The 27402-nt window shown below is 43.2% G+C and overlaps 2 protein-coding genes across 5 annotated transcripts in view; both read right to left on the bottom strand.

Moving 5' to 3' along the window:
* The window catches only part of LOC117775544 (formin-2), a 38317-nt gene extending 16536 nt beyond the window's left edge, over positions 1–21781 (bottom strand). The window contains exons 1-8 of the mRNA XM_034608820.1: positions 21415–21781; positions 18031–20287; positions 15052–15212; positions 11512–11664; positions 9562–10361; positions 8896–9037; positions 3819–3906; positions 460–521 (exon numbers count right to left, since the gene is read on the bottom strand). Coding sequence (XP_034464711.1) covers positions 460–521; positions 3819–3906; positions 8896–9037; positions 9562–10361; positions 11512–11664; positions 15052–15212; positions 18031–20242 — 3618 coding nt within the window. The 5' untranslated portion in view covers positions 20243–20287; positions 21415–21781. The remainder of the gene's footprint in view (positions 1–459; positions 522–3818; positions 3907–8895; positions 9038–9561; positions 10362–11511; positions 11665–15051; positions 15213–18030; positions 20288–21414) is intronic.
* Positions 21782–22950: 1169 nt separating this feature from the next.
* The window catches only part of chrm3a (cholinergic receptor, muscarinic 3a), a 76943-nt gene continuing 72491 nt past the window's right edge, over positions 22951–27402 (bottom strand). For all 4 annotated transcript variants that reach the window (XM_034608818.1, XM_034608816.1, XM_034608815.1 and 1 more), the window contains one exon: positions 22951–26831. In XM_034608818.1, the coding sequence (XP_034464709.1) occupies positions 24860–26812 (1953 nt within the window). In that variant the 5' untranslated portion in view covers positions 26813–26831 and the 3' untranslated portion in view covers positions 22951–24859. The remainder of the gene's footprint in view (positions 26832–27402) is intronic.

The raw sequence follows: 27402 nt of genomic DNA, 5'->3' as shown, positions 1-27402 counted from the left end.
GCTTGTTGAGACTTCTCAGGTTTCCTCCTCTAATAAAATGATCGTCCTCGTTGCCTTCGTATATATGGCATGAAATGTGTAACCATAAATCAGGCGATTTCTCACAAGAAAAACTGCTCCAAAATAACACTTTCACTGCAAAACCACAGAGGGAAAGGGGGGAGAAAAAAGTTTTTTCCCAGCCTGAACGCTGCAGTCGGGATCAGCCTGAACTGTCAGTGCTGTTACTTTGTATAATAATTGCACTGGGCTTGTTGCTCAACACTTTGTATTCGTATGATTCAGCATTGGCAGGAAAGTGCAGAAATGAATTTTCTTTTCACTGGTCTGCTGGTTTTACTGAAACCACTGTCCACATGAGACTTCATCACCCCCCCCCTTCAAAGTCAAAGAATTTGCAAGATTTGAAAAATGTTTATTACTGTTGAAACCATAAAGACATGTCGTTGTTGTACTCACATTTTCATACAGGGCTTGCAGCGTCTCCAGATCCACGACCGTGTTGTCCATATTTAGGACGGCTGCGGAAGGAGAGGACGACATGGTTCATGTTAAACGTTAACACTAAAACATGTCGTGACATTTCTCGGCTTCCTTCGAGGAAACGCCGTTAACAAGTCAGAAATCAAACCAGAGCAAACAGGCCGTCGCCTCCAGAACCTCTAGATTGTTGCTTTTTCACCATAAACAGTCACAGAAACACATTTTCAAATCTGATTTTATTTTACTGGAGTTGAAAAGGAGGAAGGAGGGGGGGGGGGGGGGGGGGGGGGGGGGGGGGCATGATACAAGGGCAAAACTCTCCCTGTAAGGCCAAAAGAAAGCGTCATGCGCCGTATGCTGCGAGTTACATAGTTATCAGCCCTCATCACGATAGCATGCAAGGGGCCACAAACTAAAACATAAATACGAAGGTCTTAGAAATCTGTCAAAGGTACAAAGATCTGTGTTTGAACTCCAGTGTTTGAATTCCTGGTGTCGCCTTTTTGTCTCGGCGCGAGGACCTGGCGCCCGTGAGCATTAATCCTTTGAAAGTAAATGTTTAAAGACAAACAGAGCCCGGGGGTCTGCGGTGTTGAGGCTGAGGTGTTGCTCTCCGCACAGTCACCCAGCGAAGCACTCGACACCTATATATGTATTTCACCGCGTGCTGTGGGTGTCCAAATTACTCACATTGTTTTGATCTGCTGATTTGGTGTTGAGGTACAGGGGGAAAACTCGTGTCAGACGGGATAAAGGAGCCGGGAGAAACGGACTCCGTGCGTAATGTTCACTCTGCGTCACGTCTTGTGTCTGGACATTGAATATGACAGGACTTCTTCTAAGCTTTCCACTAATATGAACTTAAGAGAGAAAAATGAAAAAAAGATCAAGAGAAAACGAGAGAGTACTGATCCTGTCAGTTCTGTGTCATGTTTTTACCTTTGATATTCTCTTCTCTCTCTTTATTTAATCCTGAAACCATTTTAATCTCATCACTTCTATGCCACAAGGGCAAATACACTCCCTCTTCCCTGGTTGTTTGCTGTCATTCTTTTAAACTCTTCACACTCTTCCAAAGCCACCACAAAAATAACTTCCTTCTCCCCGACTCTCCCTTTTTTTCTGTTTCTCGCACTCGTAAGCATTTGGTTTTCATTACTATGTGAACCAGAGTCTGGGCTGGCTGGTTTGCCTGGTGACGGGTTTTTAAAAAGACATGGGTGAAAAGCCGTATCATCGCTCTGACACGGACCTCTTGCGACCACAAAGCCCGACCCATCTGCCCGGGTCTACCTCGACTGCCACATTTAACCCCAGCGTGGCGCCAGCAACCAACATCTAATACTGTGACGGGCGCTCCAAAGCCTCGCAGGAAGCAGACGCCACACGGAAGTGTCCTGTGAAACACGCAGAGTGTCGGGCCAAGTCTGAGAACAAACAACAACAGCTGTGAGGAAAAAAGACAAATGTGTTGACTCCTCACTGAGCAACTGGGCTGTCATAAAACACACAATCTAAATCCATGATTCAGAAGTTGTTTTTCTTCTAGGAAGAGATATCCGGGTGACGAGGGCTTCGCTCGTCATTGCCTTCATCACAGAATCAAGGGGAAACAAAACAATGATTCACTTCACATGAAGGGACAATTAAAAGGTTTAAACGAAATGAATCACAGGAACATTCTTCAATCATCTTAAACCTTTGATGGCACGAGGGAACATGAGATCATTTCAGGAATGGGAAAACAAACGTATTTGCAAATATAACGTTTCTTGGGATTTTTTTTTTTTTTTTTAAATGGGAAACAATGCATATTTTAAGGCTATAATTGTTCATGCCTAATAATCATTCAATTAAAAAGCGAGACAAAGTAAAAAAAAAACACTTTCTAGGGTTACTTTGTACATGGCAGTTAAAATCCCACCGTTTTGAGGAGACACAAGCACATGATACTGAGCGAACTGTGATATCTTCACTCTGATCTTACTCTCCATGATATACTGAAGTTTCCAATCAGGGCTAATTATGCACTATGGCAAAAGCTGTCCTAACATAGGAGATGAATGAAAGTGCTGATGAGAGTGGCCCTCGCTTGCCCTCCCACTCTGACCTGAGATGGATGCGGCACAGACTGAAAACTAAAATTCAGTCAGCGAGATGCTCTGGAGATACTGCAGAAGAAACAGCCCTACACAGTAATGCTTTATAACAAGTAGACAATATGTACATCCACAGCTTCGGTGGTACACATTCGTTTCGCTGCAGCTGCCAAAAACATGGAGACGAAAGATTTGAAGCTGTAATGAAGTCTCCGGCTGCGGAAGTGTTGAATACGATGGAAGAGAAAAGGGGAAGAGTGTTTAGACACATGGATGAGCGAAGACTGGCGAGCAATCAGAGAGAAACTAAAACAGGAAGAGTCTGTTCCCATCAACATCTCCTGAATGACATCAATGTTAACTAAGACGTTTAGACAAGATGGTGACAAGTCGTCAGAGGAAGACTGAGGGAGCCACGATGGGGATGTTCGATGGGGAGAGATTATACAAAATGAGACCAGAGAAACAAAAGGAAAAACATTTCAGACGTCTTGCAACATTGTGACATGTGATAAAGTTACTAGAGGAAGGTTGGAGATTTGGCAATGACCTCAGCCAGGAGTCAATCTTCTCCTCTCAGCAGACTGGAACAAGATGTACGTTACCAACCCAACAGCAGAGCAGCACTCGAAGAACAAACAAAACTTCTCACCACTAAGGTCCACATTTTCTGTAGACGTTTTTAGAAAATCTTTGTTGTCATAAAATGATAATTGCATCAGCATGCTCACATAAAAAATTCTGACATGCTGGTATTTAGCTATAATGTTTACCAAGTCACTGTCTTAGTTATGCTATGTTAGCATGCTAATATTTGCTAACTATGGCTCAATACAGCTGAGGCTGATGGGGATTTGCCGGATGGTGGTTGTAGTTCGTGGACAAATAAAGTTATTATGATTCATCCTGATCGGAACACAACAGTCTGCACAACATTTCCTGGGAATCCATCCCATAGTAATTACGACATTTCACTCGAAACCACAACTGTCAACATCATGACGATGCAAGAGTTAGAATTCATCCTCTGGGAACCATGAATATCTGTACAAAATGTCCTTCCAGTTTATTCACATTTACGAACTGTGATATTACAGCTTGGATTAAAGACAGAGAGGCATTGTCACTTCTAGCATACTACTAGGATATGAAATAAAGGTACATAGAATGTCAGAACACTATTGTCCAACAACTACACAAAGTACCACTTCGCATACATGCCCACGTAACACTTACCATTATGGATGTCCTTCATATCCAGATGAATGCTGGACATCAGAATTCCCACAGCCTGCGAACGCTTGTTGCTCAAAAGCTTCACCACCTACAAGACAATGAGAGAACAGGGATATTACTACTACACATACCATTACAGACACATGCACACACTCACTACACGCATACACACACACACACACACATTATTTTCTAGAGGTTAACCCTAACCACTACTCGACAAACACTAACTTTAACCACTGACTCACAAATCATCTTTTTGACCTGCTTTGGTCTAAAACTTGTGCCCAAATGTAGCCTTAGACAAACTGACACCCAGACAGACACACACACACACACACACACACACAGACACACAGATGTAATAACTGGACCGGAAACCAGACACATCATCATCACTCCCCTCTGTCTGCTTCTTTCTGTGGGAGGAAAACTTAAGTCTATTCACACACTAACATTTGGAAAATGATAATTCTCCCCTCGAATAATTACAGTGATTAATATTTTTTTCCATTTTCTCCAAATTCTCCACATCCATCATCTTGCAGTCTGGAGATTAAAAACTTCCAGATCATTTGCACAACGGGAGGCTTATTTGCTAAGTAGAGCGTGATGACATGGATCGACTGTTTAAACACACAGAGAATCTGCAGGCTTTTGTTTACATTATATCGAATAATAATAGTTTGTAATCAAAACGTCTCTTTTTCCAAAATCAAAACAGCTCCGAAAGCGTCGATGTAAATATTCGACTTAGCTGAATAATAATAGCTTCCACTTGTCAAGGAGCCAGGAGTTGAATATCAAGCCAGTTGTTACGATGCATGAGAAGCTGGTTCCAAGGGGGGGGGGGGGGGGGGGGGGGGCGATTATGAAGCATAGTGAGTTTAAGTAAGCACTGGGTGAAGCCGAGTGGTGAAGGGACAGGCCCTGAAACCCAGAGCCTACTGCGATCCAGACAGAACGCTTCCATCTAAACCAGATCACACAGACCACAGACTTCTCAAACACACAGGAAGTTATATCACCAGGCCCCGACTGTCTTTGTTTTCCTGGCTCAACCACAGCTTCAGGGGACAGGCCGTCTGAGATACGATGCCGAGTGGCTTCCACAGCGAGTCCGTGATAGCGAGTGCACATCGGCCTCATAACGGGCGTTCAGAAGAATAAGATATTAGTCCTGTTTTATCTGACCTGAGACTCAAATGTACAAACAGGTTTAAATTGCATTAAAGAGTTCAGTAGTTTAGTCCCTTGCGGAGCTCCCTGATATTACAGAGGATCACTTTCCTATTTTATTATTTTATAATGAAACACAGCTGGATGAGCCGCCACAGTCACTGAAATTATTTTTCTTGACGAACATCTTCAACATTATCCTAAACAAGCCTGAAATTTTAATCTGATACAGCGGGGTTTTTTGGTCTCATGAGAGCCATGTGTCTGGAGTTTTGGGTTTAAAGAAATTCTTTTAAATATATCCTATCTTCATCTTTTGATCCATTTATCATTTCAGGGTTCGGCCAATAGAGACTTTCATTAAATCCATTCGGCACTGAGTCACAAACAAAATCCCTGAGGTATAATGTTTTCTCTCAAAAGTTTCGAAAAGAGATTTGAAACGCACGTCGCACAAAAAGTAATAATTACCTCTAATCTATTTGTCTCTGTTTATTTAGTTAAACTTTGGATTTAGCTGAAACTAATAATCAGAATCACTTAAATGTGTTTGAGATTATTACATTCATTCAAGTTCATTACTGAAAATGCATACATACGATATGCAGCCACAATTTAGCATTTTATGAACATTTCCTGACAACACGGGACAGAAAACACCTTTACATGTATTTGAAATGAACTGTAAACACATGTTATCAGTCTGAACTCAGTTACTTTACTTTAATACGTTTACTTCTGACCAGTCTTGATTTGTTTTGGGTGTTTTCTAGGGGAAGGCTTGGCGTCTGATTTGCATAAACCCACAGACATGTTACACATACTTTTACATTTGGTGTGATTTATACCTTCCCTCAGATGACATAATCTTTGAGGTCCATCACGAATAAACGTCCATATCCGCTCAGAAATCCTTTTACCAAAAGATGCTCCTTTAACCTCCAGATCTAGCCCGAGAATCATCACGTTTCTAAATAGTTTTAAGCATAAAAGTAACAAAGTAAAACTTGTCTGTACTCCCTTGGGTCTATTTCGAAAAGATACATTTAATAACTAGTTCGGCATTGTTTACCTCTGCCACTTAGAGGACATGAAAATAAACTAAACATGGGCTTAAATTGTGGCAAACAGCTAACTAGCTTGAGTGGCATGGCAACATGATACTTCCTGTTTACACCCCCCCCAAAGCATCATGGGAAAACTAGAAGTAACACTTGGAATAATAATAAAGTGACAAGATTACTTAAGTGTTAAGTTTTGAGGTGATCAACAAACAAATGAATCTCAAACTACTTTCATAACTTCACAAAGACCAGCTTTTCAGTCTTATTCCTGATATCTTCAGGGTGGTTGACCTGTTGGCAGGATGCAACAAGGGAAACGTTTTTCTTACGTCCTACAAATCACAACTGAAGGATAAACCAAATAAAGTAATCTGCAGATTAATCTATAATGATCATTAAAATCAGTTGTTGGCCTCCTGTCATCCATAATCTTCTAATAAGAATTAATCATTCTTGCAGGATAGAAACTGAGGAGACGTAAACTGTGCTTCAACATTATTTTGGACAAAAAACAATGAAACAAAAGTCCCACATCTTCCATTTCAAATTCACTTCACACAAACGAACCTAACATTCACTGAGCCGCTTTGCCTGTATCTGTAAAACCGCTTCTCCTTCTCTCTGCAATGGTCAACACAACCATCACCGACACATGGTAGCATTTCCTCACATCTGATAGTGATGTCAGCGGAGGCCTTTAAACTGGCCTCTGCCAGTTGACGTCAAAGCTGCTCTCTAGTGGTCGCTCTGCAGAGGAGGCTTGTCCCCTCCAATCAGGAAAACAGTTAAACTCACAACACACTGGGTGATGGGAAGAGCGGGATGTAGCAGGAGAGTGATCAATTGTCTTGGGGCCTGGGGCGGATTCACATGAGCTGGAAATGTCAAAGGTTGGCTCCAAATTGGGGTCACTCGCAGTTCTGCGTATGTTTTTTGTTTTTGCCGTTATTGATTGTAATATCTGCAGCACCATTGTTGTGCTGGAGAACATCGGCAACAGCCACGACCAGGGGAATTAAACCCACACCCACCTCAATTTGTCTCCTGTCTCGCGCAATTTAGCAACACGACCACAACACGAGACGCCTCATGATGTGGTGGCTTACTTATTTAGAGCTCTATCAATCAGAACATCACAGTATATGGAGAGCTGGTTTTATTAGAGAAGAGGATACTCATTGTGGTTGTTCGCCACCTCCCGGCCCCGTGTCCTTGCCTAGATCACATTAGTTGTGCAGCAGTGAATTCCCTCGGTTGTGTCTCTCAGGTGTTGAAGTAATCACCCGACAGCTCCCGCTAGTGTCAACATGCTTGATGGCGGCTATTTCTGAAGTGGGTTTGAAAAGGAATTCCAGTATGAAAGTGTGATTTTTTTCTTGTGAAGGACAAACTCACTTAGCTTATCTACTGTTTCCCGTTGCTGTTGACTTTTGTGCTCTGTTGGATCAAAGCTGCAAGGTGAGTTTTCCCCCCCGTTTCATACATGCACTCAACTTCAGTTTGTCAGAGCAACATTAACAACCGTATCTGCTTGGATATCTGCTATAGACAGAAGAATACAAGCAGTAAACAGAAGTATACAATGAGGTGGGATTATTGAGTGGATTTGTGAAAGTAAAAACTACTTAGAAACCCTTGGTATCACAAAATTAACAAAATCCCTCAATACTACATTATATTCACTATGTGTAGATCTGAAAACCAAAAAAGACCAAAACACAAACCAATATTCCTCTGTCACATATCCCATAGCAACAGATATTGTGTTTGTACTGGGTCTTACTGGAATTGGCAACTCAGCCATTACTTATGTCTGGCAGAATAAAAATCCCACTCAGCCTGGTGTGTGACAGTTCCTTCAGATTCAGTATCAAGTATCAAAGCTGGAGGGAAAGTAAATGCAAAATGGTCCCAGAGGACATCAGATATTTCTCACCTTTCAGACCAGGAAGCAAAGACAATGGGAACGGGAAAATCACTGGGAATAAAAATGTATCTTCAGAAACCGATACATTTCATGCAAGTCAATCTTTGAGTTAAGATTTCATCACCAATGTCGTCACCTCGGAGCAACATTGCAACAAGTGATTTATACTATGACTTCACCAGATAAATATGACCTAGATCAGCTTGTAGGTTGTAGATAATGTCTCATTTGCAGATTGATGGAGTGACATACAAGGGCAGTGGGGAGGGAAACAGCCGGACTATTAAACCAAGTCATACAGAAAGCACAACGGGAGGAACCACATCACGAAATACGGCTCCCAGGCTTCTCCTTCCCTCCCCTTTTTCCTTCTCACCCCTCTCTCTCTCTCTCTCCCTCTCAGCAGTCATCACCGTCGTGAGGTTTCCTCACCGCACGCGAGACATTGGCTCGGTGCCACTGGATGGTCATGGGGGAGTCGGGTGGGAGCCAGAGCTCACACCACATAATAACTGTCTGGCTGTAGCAGTTCCTCCTGTCACTCAAAGCAACCCGGAGGCCGAGGGCGAGGAGGAGAAATGAGCAAAGGAACGGGCATCGGATGAGTGAGGGTGAAGAGGGGGAGAGTCCTGAGGAGTGTGTCAGATTGGGGGACCCAGGATGTACACACAAACACAAACACACAAACACAAACTGTTGTACTTTTATCTTAATGCGGACGCTCATTGGCATAATGCATTCCCTAGCCCCTTACCCTAACCTTAACCATCAAAACTAAATACCTAACCCAAACTCTAACCTAAACACATAGCTATACCTCACAAAGGTATAAGTACAAGTACACACACACACACCTCCATGACTTCAGTAACCATAGACAAATACACAGCCATAAAGTAGACTGTACCTGTTTGGCCTTCGACTTGCTGATCGTATCAGAAATTGGCTTTTTCTTCTCCTTAACAGCACTTTTTGAGAACAGTTCCACAAATTCTTCAAAGTCCACAGTCGGTTCCTCGATTTTCTCCCACACCAGCGAGCTCGCCTGTCTGAAGAGGAACCAGGGAATTATTTACAGTGCATGTAGGCGATCTTCAATCTGCCGTGGATTGTTTGGAAAAAGTCCACTCGTAACGTAAATCATGTTATTTCACCACAACACACATCTTTGACATTTCTAGATTATCTTCCTGTGTTTTATGGCTCCTCATATGTCGAGTAAAGCTCTATAAATGATACACTTGTCCAATCTGTCAGGCAGAGAATTAGAATTCAGTATCAAGTTCTTCAGTTGCGAGTAAATCAAGCGCTCTATTTCTAGATGTTTATTCAACTACAACTTTCCAAGCCTTATTAAGGAAAGAAAACCTGGTTCAAGTCTATTCGCTGCTGACCACAATGCCTGGACTGCATCACTTTCATTTTCCACGAGGTTAGCATCTCTATTGCCGTCACAGCATGCGGCTGATCTTTATCTTAAGTGGACAAGCTTCCTCTCAATTCTCTACTGTTCAGAGTGTACCTCAGCGCAAATGACCCGTGTCTATCTTCACTTTATGCAGCATATTCTTACTTTTTAGCTTCCAGCTGTATGCGTGTCCAGTAAAGTGGCTTCATTGGCTTGGGGGGCTCGATCAGAGCCTTGGCAGGGGCGACTTCCTGCACCATCATGGAGGGCATGTGGCCTGGTGGAGGTGGAGGCCCGAAGCCTGGGGGTGGCGGTGGAGGCGGGGGGCCCATTCCGGGAGGAGGGGGTGGCGGAGGAGGGCCCATACCAGGCAGGGGAGGGGGCGGGGGAGGACCTCCGAAGCAAGGTGGTGGGGGAGGTGGTGGAGGTCCAAACCCTGGCGGTGGTGGAGGAGGAGGCGGAGGCGGCGGTGGACACGGTCCAGAGCCAGGTAAGGGCGGTGGAGGTGGGGGTGGAGGAGGAGGTGGAGGAGGAGCGACACCCCCTGGTAAAGGTGGAGGAGGAGGTGGGGGTGGAGGCGCTGGTTGGGTGCTGCTCTGTTGCCTCTGCTGACACGTGCAAACAAAGCTCTCTGTGGATTTGGGGATGGAGGAGGAAATGGAGGACGAGGTGCCGCCTGATCCTCTGCCGAAAGGCACAAACTTAAATCCCTCCTCCAGCGGCGAGGTCTGGACCGACACCTCCTGGCTCATCTTTCCCAATCGACCTTCTCTTGGCTGATGTGCGGCCTTGTGATGGGCAGCGCTCAGAGCTCCCATGTTATCCCCACTGCCCAAGGAGACCTGCTGGCCCTGCAACACAGCAATCTTCACCCGCAGGTCTTCGATGGTCTTCTCCAGCTGAGGGATGACACAGCTCTCATCCTCTGAGGACGACTGACCTGACCTCAACCTGCTGGGTTCTGTCTGTCAGCGGGCAGGAGAGAAATCATTTTCACTTAACATGCAGCCACATTGGGGTTTTTTCCACCATGAAACATTCTTTAAAAGCTGCTAATCAAGCCCCAACTTGTTCTCTAAATGTCAAAGTCAGACGGAAAATGAGCTGCCGGTAAATCTTGGACACACTATCATTCAATAAATTACGCTCTGTACACAATAGAAAAACACCCACAACTGAAGGAGCTTAGTGACGGAGCTATGAGCGAAAGAGGAGTCGAGAAAGTCCACGATGTCTAGACTCCATCAGACCCCTGGCTCCAGACTGGTTAGAGCCGGGATGAGGGGATACTGAGAGATTTGACCCCAGAGACAGAGAGTCTCACTGGGCCTCACATGGGGAGAGACTGTGTCTGCTGGTGCACATTCCCCAGTTGTGGTCACATCATTGAGTCTTAAGGAGAATGTTGGGTCAGTTTGGTCTTTCCTCATTTATTAACTACTCGAGGAAAGAGGGAGGGTCGCTGCAACGATCCCGCAAGTCTGTCAAGACGAGCCTGACCTCTGGTGGACAAAGAGGGAAAGGCAGTTGAGAAATTGAGTTGATGGAAGTTTATCCAGAGCAACTAAACAGTGACATCGTTTCAGATTATAAAAGAAGATCAAATGTGCATAAAAATTACAATGATATCTGTCAATGACTCATAATCTTGGATTGTTTTTCAAAATATGCTTTTCTTAGCATCACCTTCACTGCTCGTCTCTCAAACTGTAAATAATCCAACCAGCAATTTAGTTCTAAATCTCTTCTCCTGCACATTTAGCTTATACTTTATCAAGTCTGGTGACAATCTAAGTATTTGTGAGTCGTGCCAGTCTTATGATGCAAATAATTTATATCCACAGTTTCGGATAAAGAAAGGTGCATTTATCTGCATGGGGCTCAGTGTAGAACATAATTTAGTTTTTCAAGGTAGTAAAATAATCTACTTTGCAAGAAACCTGTGAAGTTTTAAAGTTTTAATTCATCGTCGGTAGAGTTTAAATTGAAAAAGGGACGTACAGACAAATGCTGACAAAAAAAAGACTGCTTTCTGATGTTATTAGGCTCTGAATCAAACCAGGCATTAGACACAGACAGAGTGTAGACAGGGCAATCATACTATTAAATATTAACCTGAGAGAGTGGAGCTCCTGGCGTCTTGGTGGACGACTGATTCAAAGGGGATCTCATGGTCGGCACTCGGCCTGTGCTCCGGCCGCCGTACAGTTCCCACAGGTGTGGAGACACCGGCAGGCCGACAGAGGCCCACGTGTACAGCTGCTCCTCCTGCACACAGTTCAAAACACAACTATGTTCATATAGTAGAAGTGGAGCCAAGGTCAGATGTTTGGGCTTCAAACTACCTGCGCCCTTCTTAGGACTTGTACTGTACTGTGTGAACATTTGGTGGAATACATCATGAATAAAAGATAAATCAGAGAAGTAATAGCTCTTTATGTATAAGCTTCACATATGGAAACAATTGAGGATAATAAGCAGCATTTTTTGCACACAGCCAATGTGGAAAAACAAAAAACTGACACTGTGAAAGCCAATTAGCAGCTACTTTGATGTCTCAGAGCATCTTGTTGTTTCAGTGTCTAATGTGCACTCACACAGTTTATATTCTGTGCAGTATGTATTCTATTTATATGTTATTTCTATTGTATTTAACACATTTTAATAGTTTTTAATCCGTTTTGTTTACTGATGTTTCTATTTTGACTGTCCTGTGTGCTGTGGGACTAATAAAAGAGGATCTAAACTGATAATATAAAAGCTAATATCTAACCTTTATGATCCTTTATATAAAATATCTAATCTTATGTAAAAGGAACAATATTCAATGACCAAAAAAACCTGTTCCTTTATGAAACATGACGTCTGCACTTGACGATCTGAAGGAACCTTTCCATTTCCTCCCCTTTCTGTTTTCTGTAAACGTTCCTCTCCTGGACATCTCTATGCGATACTAACTACTTGCTTCGATTCAGAACCTCTTTAGCAGCAGGTCTCTTAATGTTCCTATTAAGAAAAAGATTCCATTCACAATCACAGCTGCGTATAGTCTGCGTGCAATGTGTGTGTGTGTGTTTTTCCATAGCAAATAAAAATGCCGAGCTAAAACTGTTTGTCAGACTGTGTTGTTACATAATCGTCCTTGGTCAGGGTGACAACTGCTTAATCTCTTGGACGTGCAGTGAAGCATGTTTCTCAAATAGTTCACCTCAAAACAAGCAACTGCTTTAATGTGAGAGTCCGTGTGTTTGTGGATCCGTCCCCGCTACAGTACTTTTCATTTGAATGACTCTAAAGACAAGACCAGACTTTGAAGATCACTGTGAAGATCCCTCAGACAACCTCGTCATGTGGGGGCTCTGCTCAGCGGCTGGAAGGTCACAATATGTTCTGTCCTTTTATTAGAGGTAATCACGTTATTCCAGAGACTGTGGATAATTTTCTATTTTCCTACAGCAAGTCACTTTTAATGGAAAGTGGCACGTAGCTCATCGGACAGTCAGAGCATATAAATCTACTTAACGTGTGCATGCATCATGTGTCAGGCTGTTCTCTGTTAAGTTTTCAGAGTACATTGCATGTATGTAATCTTTTCCAGAGACTTGCGGCCTTCATATTTTAATGTATATTGAGATTTCCTGTGTGTCTCTTAGGTGAAAATCAATTTGCTGAACTTGGGGAACCTGAGCTGCAGCCAGCAACATGCACACAGGTACAACAAGCCTCCCAGACTGATGTAAGCCGATGCCACTCATTAGTATTTGTCCACTCAGGATGTTTCCTCAAGTGTAGAAATGGATGACACCGGATTTATATAGCGTCCTTAGATACTTATCTTCCCCTGATTGAAGCTGATGGAGTATTTCATTTCACGCAGTATGCAGAGCAAAAAACAAACCATATTTGTTCACGAGACTGAAACTGATACAAAAGCCATATACAGGACAAACAGGGGATGAGAGATGCAGCAGGAAATTACAGAACAGAATGATGGAGAAAGAGAAGAGGCGATTCGTTAATATTTTCTGAAGGATTTAATTGAAAGCGAGTTTGAAGAGTTGAGATATTAAAAAAGGGCTTAAATGGGAAAAAGTGGCAGAGAAACAAACTGGAGATGTATTAAAGGGAGATTGGCTGCGCGACAGAGAGCAATAACAATGAGGTGTGGACTCTCAGTGGCAACAAGCAGAGGTTGTTCCTGGTCAAGCTGAATAATGCAGGACTCCAGGCCAAGCTGAGAGGGAGGAGGGGTTTTATCTTTTACTGGGGAAGAGCAGCATGTGGAGCTGTTGCATAACATGGTCAGCAGATGGTCTACGCAAGCACAGATGTGTGTGTCTGTGTGCTTTTGTGTGTGTGTGTGTGTGTGTGTGTGTGTGTGGGACTGAGTGTCCGAGGCAGTGCTATTAATCCAGCCATGCGAGGAAATGTCTGTACATGTATGGGTGTCTCTTGCCCTATTGTATGTATGAGTGCACATGTGTTTTCAGCACACTCATGCTGCTGCGGGCCGTTGGCAGAGTCGCACATAATAAGAGAAGCGTTCTGCATTTGTGGCCTAATGTGAGCGCACGCTACACAAGCAGAATGAGATGTGACTGAATTTGAGAGGCTTGTGAAGAAAGCAGCTTCGGGGCACGAACGTAATCTTTGTTGTGTGTGTGTCTGTTTGTGTTTAGCTGTTTGTGTTTATGGATGCATATGAGCATGTACAGTTTACGTCCATGCATGTAAATCTGTGGGGGAGGTGCATTGTGCAGCTTCAGACCAACACTAATCTGTTGACATTCTTTTGCTTTTCAAGAGACAAACATAACAAGACCCACAGCCGAGCTAGAGCAGCTCCAGAGTTTATGTAAAACAGCATTAAAGTTATACGCACATGTATGTTCTATGTATCTGAAACCTGCAGTATACTAACATGACACACCCAGACACCCGGGGGGGGGGGCTTTGGGAGTGAACTGTCAGATGATGTCTGAGCAAAGCGGAAGAATTAAAGATTCATGAAATCAACTTCCACATGACATCATGCACCGCTGCTCTTCAGATAATGAAATGATTCTGGGATGAATCACAGTAACATAGAAATATATGAGGGGACACTTACTGAATGAGTTTTACAGGAGTCTGTATAAAGCAAATAAGAAAACAACTAAGGCCTTATTTAAGTATTTCATCTGGTAAGCACATGGTCTCTTTAATGAATGTTTATTGGTGGGATAAACTGCTCGAGATGATTTATCTCTTTTTCAACAGGGTGTTACACAGAGAAAATGTATTTAATAAGTTAAATTTAGTGAAGTTATTTGATTTATTCTAAAACACTTCATTCAATGTGACCTTTTACATTGAACTTAATTATATTTTGATATATGTAATTAAATATAAAAAGTCAACATTAAGGCAAAATTACACATCACAGGAATACACACACCCAGTCACACCCATTAGTTCCCCGATGACGACAAGTTATAAGTCTTCAGGTTATGATTTGCCGTGAGAAATGCAATTCACTTTGTTCTCAAGCTTTGTGGATAAATCAATAACCCAACTTTAATTCAAGGTAAAAATCAATGCCGTCTGAGAGCGAAACCAAAGTTTGGGGCTGAGCTGAGTTAGAGAAGCTTGTGTCAGTGAAGAGAATGGTCTTACGTTAAATCCTGCAGAGGACGTGCCGTCACCATGTTGCTCTGAGGAGCCGCTGAAGGGCTGCAGCAGACCCTGGCCCAGCATCCGGCCACACAACTCCTTTCCCTCCTCTTCCCTTGACCCATCTTCATGATGCATACACAGCCTGTCCAACAAAACACGACCTGGGGACATAAAGAGAGATGAAATACGGGAATGAAACTGTTCTGCAGAAGAAATATTTGTTATACTTATTTTTAGATAAGTATAACCGAGGTGAGGACAGAAGTCTCAAGTTTCACATGTGGTAATGAAACACCTACATTTGCAGACGCTTCTCGCACCATTTGCTCATAGGTGACAGGAAAGAAGGTGTTAATTGTGCAGCACAAAAAAAATGCACAAATGTTTAATGATATTCGAGACACAAGTTACCACAAAGCTTCTAATATTATCGCTCTCAGCTTTGAAACTGCTATTTGGGTTTTAAAACTGACTCGATTGAAGTACATACATGGTTGAACTGTGTAATGTGGTTGCAGAGCTTGTTCATTCTTCCTTTGAATATAATAAAAGACCAATTCTGTCGTGGTGGGCGTGCAGGCAGAGGATGGAGACTTTTATTTTGATGCACCAAAGTAAAAGAAAAGTAATTTAGAGCCGTGATGATAGAAATTTGTCATAATCTAAAAGTCCCACAGCAGTTGTGGATCCCGGGTGGAGAATCATTTCTTAGTTTCTTGACAACGGCAGGAGCAGTGATCACGAGGGGTTGGAAGACATATATATATATATATATACGTGAAGCTAATAAAGAAACAAAGCTCTCTCACTTCACAGGGGCCGACCTTGCAGACACACTGTTAACGTTGTTAGACTGGCTGAATATTTTTGAAACCATGTGACTCAGTGGACAACACCAGTGACTTAACTGACTTCATCTCATGACTCATGGTCGTGTGGAGAATCATTTGAAGACTTTGTAGTTTCGTTGACAAACACTTATAAACGATAAAACTGATTGTGTTTTATTTATAATTCAAATGATTAAATCCAGATTTTTTTGTCTTGTAATCTTGTTTTGTTCTTGTTTTAGTTTTTTTAATGTGCTTTTTAAAAATGATTTCCCCCCTTTTCTGTTCTATTAGGCCTGTTTGTGACATTGTGACCGGTTGTTTTCACACTCAGTGCTGAACTTGTGAGGGAGGGAACTAAATCTTTCCAGATAAACAAGCAAACAACAAAGTCTAAGTCCTAGAGTTTTGTAAGTGAGACCAAATGTTAACAGGAATTTGAGATAAAAATCCACCTCCATTGTTCAGCCACAGTAAATTCACCTGATGAAACGGGAGTGGATCTGACATCATGACTTATTTTTGTCATGCACATAAGCTGTCACTTTGTTTAAGTGTCCAACAGTGTTCAGTGTGTGTGTGCCTGTGTGCTCCCGTGCCTGCGCTCATGCATGCGTGTGTGTGTTTTGTCTCGGCCAGTGGAATACGAGGATGGCGTCGCCGTGCTTTCACTCCGTCCTCTGCTTGACGAGCACAGGCGCAGACAGAGCGGAGGAGCTGAGCTCTTGAAGGCACCACAACAGAGAGAGAGAGCACAAAGCGACACTGTTTTATTAGAGGGAGTCATTTGTTCTGAAAACACTTCTCAATAAAGAGCCCCCAGTGATTCATCGTGGTTTTCATGAGCTATTGTGCTTTTAAACCACAACTTTACGCAGACGTTGATGATTTGTGTAATGTGATTATTTGTAAGTCAACAGGATTTAAATCGTAAAAAAGGAAATTTCCATAATCATTATTTCAAAGTGAACTTCGGCCCATTGGGGGAAGTATCAAAAGTACGATCATAGACTTAACTCTCATGAAAAGACCGTAACCAAAAAAGTAATTGTTCTACAAATCCTATTATGAATGATCTAAATCTGTGTCGTAAACATCTACTGTTGTCAAAAACACATTAAATCAAAGCGTTGCTCTGGGTTACACGATCCTTCGTTACTATGAACATGGAAACTGATGTTCATCTTTATTTCCCCACATCTGGAGCTGAAAATTGTTCCCAATAAAAATGACACATCAAGGGAGTGATGTTGCTGTTTTGGGGGATTTTATGGGATATGTTGACAACAAGAAAATTATATTATATCACTCTCTAAAGTCAAAAGTATATAACGTTGGCTTTAGCTAACAGGATATAAATGGAGGTTTTGTTCCATATGTCGGGGCTGTGACGTAAACCTTCCAGAGGTCATGAGTGTGGAACACTGATTCTTTCTTAATCCTTTTCTTCTCTGCCTCCTCATTCATGACTTCCTCTGACGCCGCGTGGTTTCTGTCCATTCATATTTTCACACATTCCTGTATCATCCGGCTGGTGAGACTGGTTCACACCATCCAGCCGAGTTACCTGAACCTACAACTCTCCTCCACTCTTATACCCACATAGGGAGCTCTCACTTATCACTGGGATGTATAGAGATCTCAACAGTGTGGCTCTGGATGTAAAAATCCCATTCATTTTCTTATAATATAATATTTTAACCATTCAATGTAGACTCACCATTCCACCATTGTCTTTTTTCTGTTTACCGATATTTGTTTTCCAAATCAAATGTTCTCAGCCTGGTTCCAGTCGTGAAACTCTGAGTTTAAGGATTTTCTGAAACATAACTGGAGCAATTGAACGGGAAATTTACTTCCAGAACCAGAACCGTTCCTTAAAGTGGGTCACTGTAACGCAATATTTAACTAATAAGCCAAATCTATGGTTCATAATGTTCATATCACACATACAATAACTACCACTGGCCTTGCAATACCATCTATGTTCAGTACCATGATGGCTAAGATGGTGGGTTGTACTGCTTATGGGTTATTTACATAATCAGGTGGAGTCTAGATCAAAAGTCCAATCTATTATTTATCAAAATGTCAGATGACAGATGTTTGTGTGGCAACAGATCAGTGACGTGGTTCACATGTGACTCACCTGAGAAGACATCCAGATAAGGTCCTGTAGTCGTGGAGTGATGTCGTCCATATTGTGCTCTCCTGGACCCCAGTGTCCAGTAAGTCCCGCCTACGTGACTCCTCTCTGGTGCCTCCTGCTCAGGGAAATGGACACCCTGCCTTCCTCTGTGCTCGTCCACCTCCGTGCACCAGTCTGCAGACCCAGTGACGGGCCCCCCGATGGAGCAGGACCTCTGCTTGCGCCTCCTTAATCCCGGGGCCTCGTAATATTCCACAGATTCGTCGGTTCCGTCTGTTTTCCTGGGCACATGGGGGCTGGTGATAGGGGATCCAATGGGAGAGGTGAGCTGCCTGGTGGTGGTCTTAACATATGAGGGGTGGACTGGAGGGTACAGTTTGACAGTGGAGGGGGAACTGGAGGACGTCCGTCTGGGTTGAGAGCTATCTGTCGTCAGTTGGTTATTAGACATACTACTCTTCCTCCTTTTGAGGGACAGGAAGTCCCATCTCCCAGTTTCCTCTCGCTCCTCCCTCTCCATAGACAGCTCCATGCTGCTCACACTTTTGTGAGGCCCGGGCCCTGCCACCACAGGGTCCAAGCGAACACTCGGCACACACACGTTTTTGCTCTGTGAAGCCCGATTACCTTGACCCTGCTCTGGGTGAAAAAACGGGCTCTCCAGGTCTTCCTGGGGCTCCTCGGCGCTCTCGTACGAAGTGGTGGTGGTTGTCGTGTCAGGGAAGCTGTACGTGCTGTTGGTCTTTGGGAAAACGCTGCCACTGCTTCTCTCTGTATCAGCGGCAGAAGATGATGGACCGCTCTCACTCGGAGAACCAGGACCAGAGGAATTACTTGAAATGGGTAAATCACTGCTTTTGTCATCTACTTTTTTATTCGCTTTACTTTCTTGAGCTTTACTTCCACTTTCAAATTCCTTATCCATATCCAACAGCTTCTCATGGGCTTTGGTCCCCTCGGAGGTCAAGGCTTCAGATGATTGGCCGTTTACCCTTCTGAGTTCCCCATCACTGGCCACACGTTGTTCCCTCATGGCCTGCTGGATGTCAGAGAGCAGGTCTTCATTCTCAGCTGCTGCAGAGTGAAAACTGTAGACGTCAGCATCCGACCCCGAGCTCCCCTTCCGGCCAAGCTCATCCACCACAGATTGGCGACTCTCTGTGTTCCGACAGCCTAGGTCTCCCTCGACATCTGATAGCATCCCCATCTCGTCGGCTGACAGGTTCGCCTCTGCACCGGGTTTGAGCCCCGCTTTGCCAACGTGTGCAGACCTTCCATCTTCCAACATGTCCTCCTTGGACAACCCTTTTGCCTTCGACAAACTCTTCCTGATGCCAGAAAACACAGAACCTTTTGACTCCGACTTGGATTTCTTCTTACCACTGTGTTCCCCTTTACTTGTCTTGCTGTGGGACCTTTTAGATTTTTTGTCCACTTCCACCTCATCAGCGTCACCCTCACAGGACACATCCCCTGCTGCTCCGCCACTTCCTCCCCCTTTCCTCTGCTTTGTCTCCTGGTTCCCCATGTTTCTGAGCAGGCGGACTCCCTTGGCTAACAGGCCATACTGCTGGGGCTGAGGCTGGGGTCGAGGCTGGGCACGCTGGGCACTCTGGGCACGCTTGGCACGCTGGGCTTCCTCCTTGGCTGCGGCCGATGCTGATCTTCTGCTGGTCAAAGCACTCTCAGAGCTGCCTAATCGGCGCTGTCTGCCCACCACAGTTGAAGGCAGCTGTGAGGATGATGCTGCCTCCCTCGGCGACGCTGATGCGGATGATGCTGATGATGAGAGGAGGAGGAGACTGGCACTGACAGCCGCGGGCTTGCTACCACTCACTGACTGCCTTTTCACCCCCCTCCCCTGCACAGCCTCTTTCACTCTCTGATCCTTCCTCTCTTTTTGCCCCTCCTTTCTATCCCCATCTGCTCCTGCGCGCTCGGCTGTCTTGCATAACGGGCTGCTGGTCGAGCGAGCCAGCCGCGGATGCTCTGGAGTGCACTGCCCTTTCCCATTTTCAGCTGAAAGGGAAAGAAATGGCCCTGGGGGCTGCTGGGGATCCTCTATGATGCTCTGCTGTTGATTAAGGAGCGAGTGCTGTTGATTACGGAGGACGTTGGTAACGCTGCTCTTCCTCCTCCCTTTGAAAGTGGAGGTGAAGAAACTCTCTTTCAGAAAGGGCACCTGGGTCTCTACTGTCTTGATAGTCTGCATCCTGACCACTGGGGCTTCATCCAGAGGGGAGATGGTCTATAGAGGCTGCAGTGAAGAGAAAACAACAAATTCAATTTAAAAGGACTCAGATTTCAGATGAATCTTACTCTTATGTCACATGTGTAGTGATCACAAACTGATTCTCTTGTATTGATTTCCTTTTCACACTTTGTTGGAATGTATGCGTCTGTTATTTATAAAAATGTTTTCATTTCACAGACACTGATATGTGGAGCGATTCAGGAAAAGGTCCAGTGAGACTCATGTGATGCTCCTGATGACAGCAACATAAACACAGTGAAATTACTGTGGTAACAAACAGAAACATGTACAGCTATTAGGTTGATTAATCAATTAATTTATCAGAAAAATAAATGACAACCTATTTTCAGACTATTTATCATAAACGGTTGCAGTTTTTACACCAAAACACCATGAATTTAGTAATTTAAAGTTTCTCAAATGTAAAAATTAGCTGGTTTTCTGTATGACTTATATATATTTGGATTTTGTGCAGCTGATGGATTTTGGGAAATTATTCTCTATGCAATCTACTGTAAAAATCAAACCCGATGTTTATTTATTGACAAAATACCATCATCAAACCATCCAAAATAAAAATAGCAATGATTTTAAGATCACATTTAATTATCAAGCAAATATTAATCACAAATTTTAGAAAATCTCTGAAAAACAGTTTAAATAGAGCTAACACATTTAATAAGGTGTGTATGTTTAAGTCTGAAACACACGCAAGTATGGGAGGTGATTAATGCCTATGCGTCTTGGTACAGTCAAAGTCAAATATTGTAACATTATAAATATTGTCACCACTTCCTGACTTTTTTTAATGACACCAATCCTAACCATAACAATATATATACATTCTTGAATTAAAGAACCCAATTCAAAGAAGAAGAAGAAAGCACATTTACCAGAAATCAACAGTTAACATATTCAACAAAGTGTGTGTTCGTGATGAACTTTTCTTCTTCTATTTTTAGTGCTTCAGAACATGTCCGAGTCTTTTCTTTCTAAACCGCAAATTAATCACATCAGCGTGAGTCAAATTTGCTAAATTTGTTGTCAAATTCAATCATATATGAAATAGAGGAAAAACAAAGCGTCTTGAATTTTTCTTCCAATTGTTGGACTTAAACGAGTGTACTTGCCTGACTGCTGGATTCTCCTCAGTGGCTCAGCCCTGACTGGAGGGAGCAACACAATCGGGTGCTTGTCTTTGCCTACGAGCCGCTCCTTAGCCATGGGTCACATGAAGTTGGTATTTTCCTCATCACATGTCTGGTCTCCGAGGCCATCTCCCATCAGCACTGTCTGACAGGCCTCTCGCTAACTTCATCAGGGAACATACAGGACTGGGCTACAGCCGATGAACACTCTTGTGTTTATTCAGTTTCTGGTTCAGGTTAATGTTGTTGTATTGTCAGACAATGATGAGGGTCACATGTAACAGAACAATAAATAAAAGCGCTCCCCCCCGCTCACGTTGCATTGACTGAGAGAGTTTTTGCTGCGTTTGTTTGAGTGAAGCCTGGAGCCACTTTTAAGTCCATCCCTCCAATCAACAGATGACTGTCAGCTGCATGTGTCCTCCCAACAAAACCTGTTCCCATGTGTGTGCCTCTGTGTGTGTGTGTGTGTGTGTGTGAGTGAGTGAGTGAGTGACCTTAATCTCTACATGCCTTTCTAGTTCAACCAATTACAGAGACAGAAAGAATTACTGTATTTCTTTAACAACTAGAATATTAGAGAAACTAAAAAATAAGAATTGTCATTATTGTGCAAGAGCCGACAGTGCTTTGATACTATTACTACTATAGACAGAATTGATCGTTCCCCGAATTTGAGCAGGGTCTGGGTATAACACCACAAATTCATTCAAAAAAAATCAGTGAGCCTACTTTTTTGGAGGAAGTAAATCGAATGAATTTGTCGAAAGACTTAAAAACTCTTAATTTCTTCAACTGTAAGTGAATCATGTTGGAAAATGTTTGAGTCATTGATTTTTAGTGACATGAATGATGAATTAGTTTTGAAATATCCTGCAATAACCTTTGTTAGGCCTAAATGATTCCACAGCTTTATAATGATCCAGAACCCTGCTGAGATAATAACATCACACTTATTGAAAACACTCTCAAAACAACGCAGGGTCCAGACTTCAATGGGATTAAACAAGTCTGCCATTTTTTGGTCTGGAAAAAAAATGTAAAAATCTGATTTGGGGGCTCTTGCAAACAGCATGAAACAATATTGGAGCATATTTCTAAAATAAAAAAAGTAATCCTAGAAACAATAGAGGCTGTAACAGTGAACATATTCATATGTGTCCTTACAGATCTAATATTGCACAGTGGGTGTAGATGTTTGTGGCGTCCTTTGGTGACACTTGGATTAAAATAACTTGTACTTAATGGACCAAGACACTGAAAACAATAGAAGAACTGAGGCCTAACAACAGTTCTGACTTTTTAGCACTGATGGAAAAATGTATAACATTTGCAAAACATTATAAAATATTGAGACACTTACCCAAACCTCATTGCCCAGTCTCAGATGTGAATTTGTAATATTGCCAATATGAGGCAGGGTGATATTCAGGTTTATTCAGCATTCTGAGTGAAATAAATACAGTTAAACTGAATAGAAACATTCATGTCCGGACTTGTGACACAAAAAACAGATGATTTGTCAAAAAGTTAGTTTATTGACTTAAAATATGAGTACGATTGGCATACTTGAAATGTAACAAAATGTTTGTGTTCACCATTTTGGTCGTTTACATTCCCAATATCGAAATACAAAAATCCCACATTTTGATGAAGAGTTTATGGTGACACTGGAGCACATTGGGTTGAAAGCAGACATCATATCCACTGTTGACAGGCGAGAGATATCTTTTTTTTACATCTCCTTTGCATACAGCACATTAGGTTTGACCACTGCATCCAACATAATCCACTCTACTCCTTCTTCAGCACGTCAGGTGCCGCGATGCAGTTTGTCCTCTGCCTCAAATACTTTTAGCTCAATATTCATACGAAAATAATGCAGTGCAGCAACAATGTAAAAACCATCCACATAAGATAAGAATAACATAATGTGCATTAAAATAAAACTCAAATAAAAATTCTTGCCTTAGGCGGCACCTTAATGCTTACTTTTGTTGGTATGTGGTGTTTCTCCATTTTCTATATGGAAAAACATGATGTACCGTAGACCAAGGCAGGTGTCAACTCTATATACAAATCAATGACGAGTCTTATGAATCATTTTAAAGAAGAAATACTTCACCCACAAATCATATAAAATTAAAGAAAAAACCCAGATGACGACAGAAAGTTAAACGTACCTTTTATGAATGTGGCCATTCTTTTTTATATGCCAAATATATATTTAAAATATAAATTTATTCAATATAAGCAAAATTATGAACTGAAACATAGTTGGATTGACAGTCTGGACTACAAGTCTTTCTCAGGCCACTAGAGGCTGCCATTGCTCTACCATACAAAAGATGGGCCACCTTTTACAAAGAGCTCCTAGGATGTGTAGTTTTGTATAAATGTAAAAGGTAGTGTAGAATCAAACACACATCTTTATAAATGGACATCTGTATGTGTGTGTGTGTGTGTGTGTGCAACCAACCACTGTGTATCAAGTCAGAAATATCCAAATGTACACAAACAGAATATCATCATTGTATAATCAATACTCTTGACAAAAAACTGCAAGTACATAAAACACAACCAATGTACTTATTGTCTCCACCATAAAAACCACAACAATCACATTGAACACAGCAGCAGTTCACCGACTGTAGTGCCACACAGAATATTCACAACTCAGTTCATCAGAAGAATCATTTTCAGACTGGCTCAAAAATCTCAGGAATATCTAGAAAAACCAAAGATGAATATCACAAAAATAACAAATCTCTGTTGACGAAAAGGACACAATTTAAGAACTTCTTTATACTCCATCGGACAGGAAAGCTATATCCATGTAGAAAGGCAATGTACAGATGTTCTGATAAAAACACAAGCCAGTCAAATCAGTTCAATGTAGAAGCCTGTGAAACACAAAGTCATTTTGTCTTGGCTGTCAGCGACATATTACAGATACATAGTTTTGTTTAAAATGCAAAACCACGTTACAGATCTAGTTACCCACAGAGAGCAATGATAAGAAATATGAATCCCAAACCCTGTGACAAAGATATCTTCTCCCCTTGTGTCGACGGCACTTCAATAACTCTCCTGCGATACATTTTAAAGCCCTTTTCTATTGTTTCCACTCAGTTCATTTCTCTCAGGTGTACAAACGTGACATGGTTCTCCAAGTACGGATGGAGAGGTTTCCTCTCTGGACCTCACCTTAAAAAACCCTTCACACATACAAACAGCTTCGCTCAATTGATGAACCGACACAAACAGACACCTGACGTCCACCACATAGGATCGCTGTGTGACGTACCAGCAGAGAGACACATTAAGGATCTCTAGGTAAAGAAACTCCACAGAAATAAATACATGGATGCTTCTTCCTCTTCCTATGTTAAATCTTTAGATTTCGACCATCTTAGTGTCTTGTCCTTTACGTGGTCTCCGTAGGAATCCTCCTGTGGAAGACCACTGAATTCCTCTGCTGAAACTGCTGCTTCCTCCTTTTCTTCTGGTCCCAGCGACACAGCAGTATCATCTTAAAGGTTGTGCGGAAAGTCTTGTTGCACAAGGCGTAGCACATGGGGTTGACTGTGCTGTTGACGTAGCAGAGCCAGTACCCGACCGCCCACAGCGTCTCCGGGATGCAAACTTCGCAGAAGGCATTGATCAGCACCATGATGTTGTAAGGGGTCCATGTGATGATGAAAGCAAAGAGGATGGCGCTGAGAGTTTGAGCTGCCTTCTTCTCCTTCACTAACGACATGCGCTTCCTCTTGGTGATCTGAGTCCGAGCTCGGGAGGCAAAACGCTTTGCGAGGGCGGCCTCTTTAAAGGACAATGGGAGAGAGGGGGATTTGGTGGTTGTGCTGGTGCTATTCCTGTCAGGGGCAGTGGTAGCAGATGTTGGAGGATCATCCAGAGAGCCTTGGTTAGACGTAGCCTGGATGATAGGCATTGACTGAATCTTGCGTGAGCAGAAGCGTTGGTGGTAGCTATTGTCTGAACTGTTTGCTCCATCAGAGGTCGTGGTGGCAGTGGTGTTGGTGGCGACTGTTGAGAGACTGTCTCGGCTATACTCCGCTCCTTTTAGCGGATCCACCTCTGAGGCTGCGTCCAGTTCCTCACATGAGGAGAGCTGGGAGTTGACGGCTGCCTTTATACCTGGCAGGCTGAGAACAATGGAGAAAATAGCATGACTCTGGGAAATCATCTCTCTGCCCCCACAGTCCTCATCCTCTGAAGACCCAGAGTGTTCCAACGAGACTGGAGCATCATTGTTGTTCCAGCTGTCACTGCTACTCTGGTCCGGATCACCCTCGCTGTGCCTTGTACTACCAGGTCTCCAAGAACGAACCCCGGGCCAGCAGTGGAAGCGGCCAACCAGCTCCCGACATGTGCTCTTCCTCTTGGACAACCTGGTTAGCTCGTAGCTGTTGCAACTTCTAGAACTTCCTGTCTGATGGACAAAGCGGGTTTTGTCACCCCCACCGTTCACACCTCTTCCTGCTATCCCACCACGAGCCCCTGAACCCTGTAGTCCAGCTAACTCTTTCGAACGGTTCTGGGTCTCCAGGTAAATGCGCCAGTAGAGAACACTCATTATCGTCACAGGCAGATAGAAAGCAGCCATGGCTGTGCAGAAGGTTATCGTGGGCTCTGAGAGGAACTGAATGTAACATTGATCTGTGGGTACTGTCCTTTTACCCTCAAAATACTGCCATAGCAGGATGGCAGGGGCCCACAGAACAAGTGAAACAACCCAGGCAAGGCCGATCATCATCCCAGCTCGCTTTGTGGTTCGTTTGGCCCGGTAAGTCAAAGGCCTGGTGATTGAAAAGTAGCGATCAAAGCTGATGACCAGGAGGTTCATAACTGATGCATTGCTAGCCACATAGTCAATAGCCAGCCACAGGTCACAGGCCCAGTTGCCCATGGCCCAATAGCCCATCACAAGATAAGCTGTGTAGAGGTTCATGGAGATGACCCCTATGATGAGGTCCGCCACGGCCAAGCTCAGAAGGAAGTAGTTATTGACCGTCTTCAGCTGGCGATTAACCTTGAAGGATACCACTACCAGAATGTTGCCAATGACGGTGATGAGAGACAACATTCCCGTCAGCAAGACAATTAGGACAACCTGCCACACAGGGTGGCCACCCAAGGGATCTACAGTTCTGTTTCCATTTTGGGTTTCTGAGGTGAGGTTAAAGAGTTTGCTGGTGGATGAAGAATTATCATCCAGGGTATTCACATGGGAATAAAACAAGGAAGCTCCTCCAGTTCCTCCTTGGTGGAGAGCATTGGATTGTGGGTAGCCTCCGGCTGCTGGTGGCGAGGTGTTGGCACTCAGGAAGAGACCAGGGTCTGTGCTGTTGGAGCTCATTTTTATGTCCTGGCATATTCTAAAGAGAGAGAGGCAGAAAGACAGAAAGAGGAGGCAAGAAGTTGCAGAGAAGGGGGGAGGGAAGAGAGACTTGGTGTAAAGGAGGAGAAGAATAGAGTGAGAAAGAGAATGAAAATACACATGAGTAGCTGTCATTCCTCTTCACAACCAGTAGGTGAGGCTAGAAACCTGTTCTTCTAAGCAGGGTGTTTGAACAGACTGAAAGGATGTTTGGTTTTAATTTGTCTTTCCTGTTAAACAATCACTCATAACTACATTTGTAGACGATCAGTTTGAACAGTGTAAATACGCGGTGAGCCATTTATTAAATTACAACTTGACAACTGAATCAACGAGGCTAGACAGCCAAAGCATTCAGCGACAGAGAGAGATTGCAATCAGCACTTATGGGTTTCTTATGACATCCGGGAAATTGCAAAGACATTTCACTCACACACATGTAAGATATCATCAACATGGCAGTCGTGTTGTTGCACCATGCATAACATCAAACCTTAGGCAGGGTGTAGTTTTAGACGCTCACACTAAGACACACGTGAACAATCAAACTCTAGCTCTTTTGTTTGGTG

This window comes from Hippoglossus hippoglossus, chromosome 15 (assembly GCF_009819705.1).
Source record: "Hippoglossus hippoglossus isolate fHipHip1 chromosome 15, fHipHip1.pri, whole genome shotgun sequence".
Classification (NCBI taxonomy): domain Eukaryota; kingdom Metazoa; phylum Chordata; class Actinopteri; order Pleuronectiformes; family Pleuronectidae; genus Hippoglossus; species Hippoglossus hippoglossus.
The sequence above is the reverse complement of the archived record's forward strand: the minus strand, read 5'-3'. Positions and strand labels throughout refer to the sequence as shown.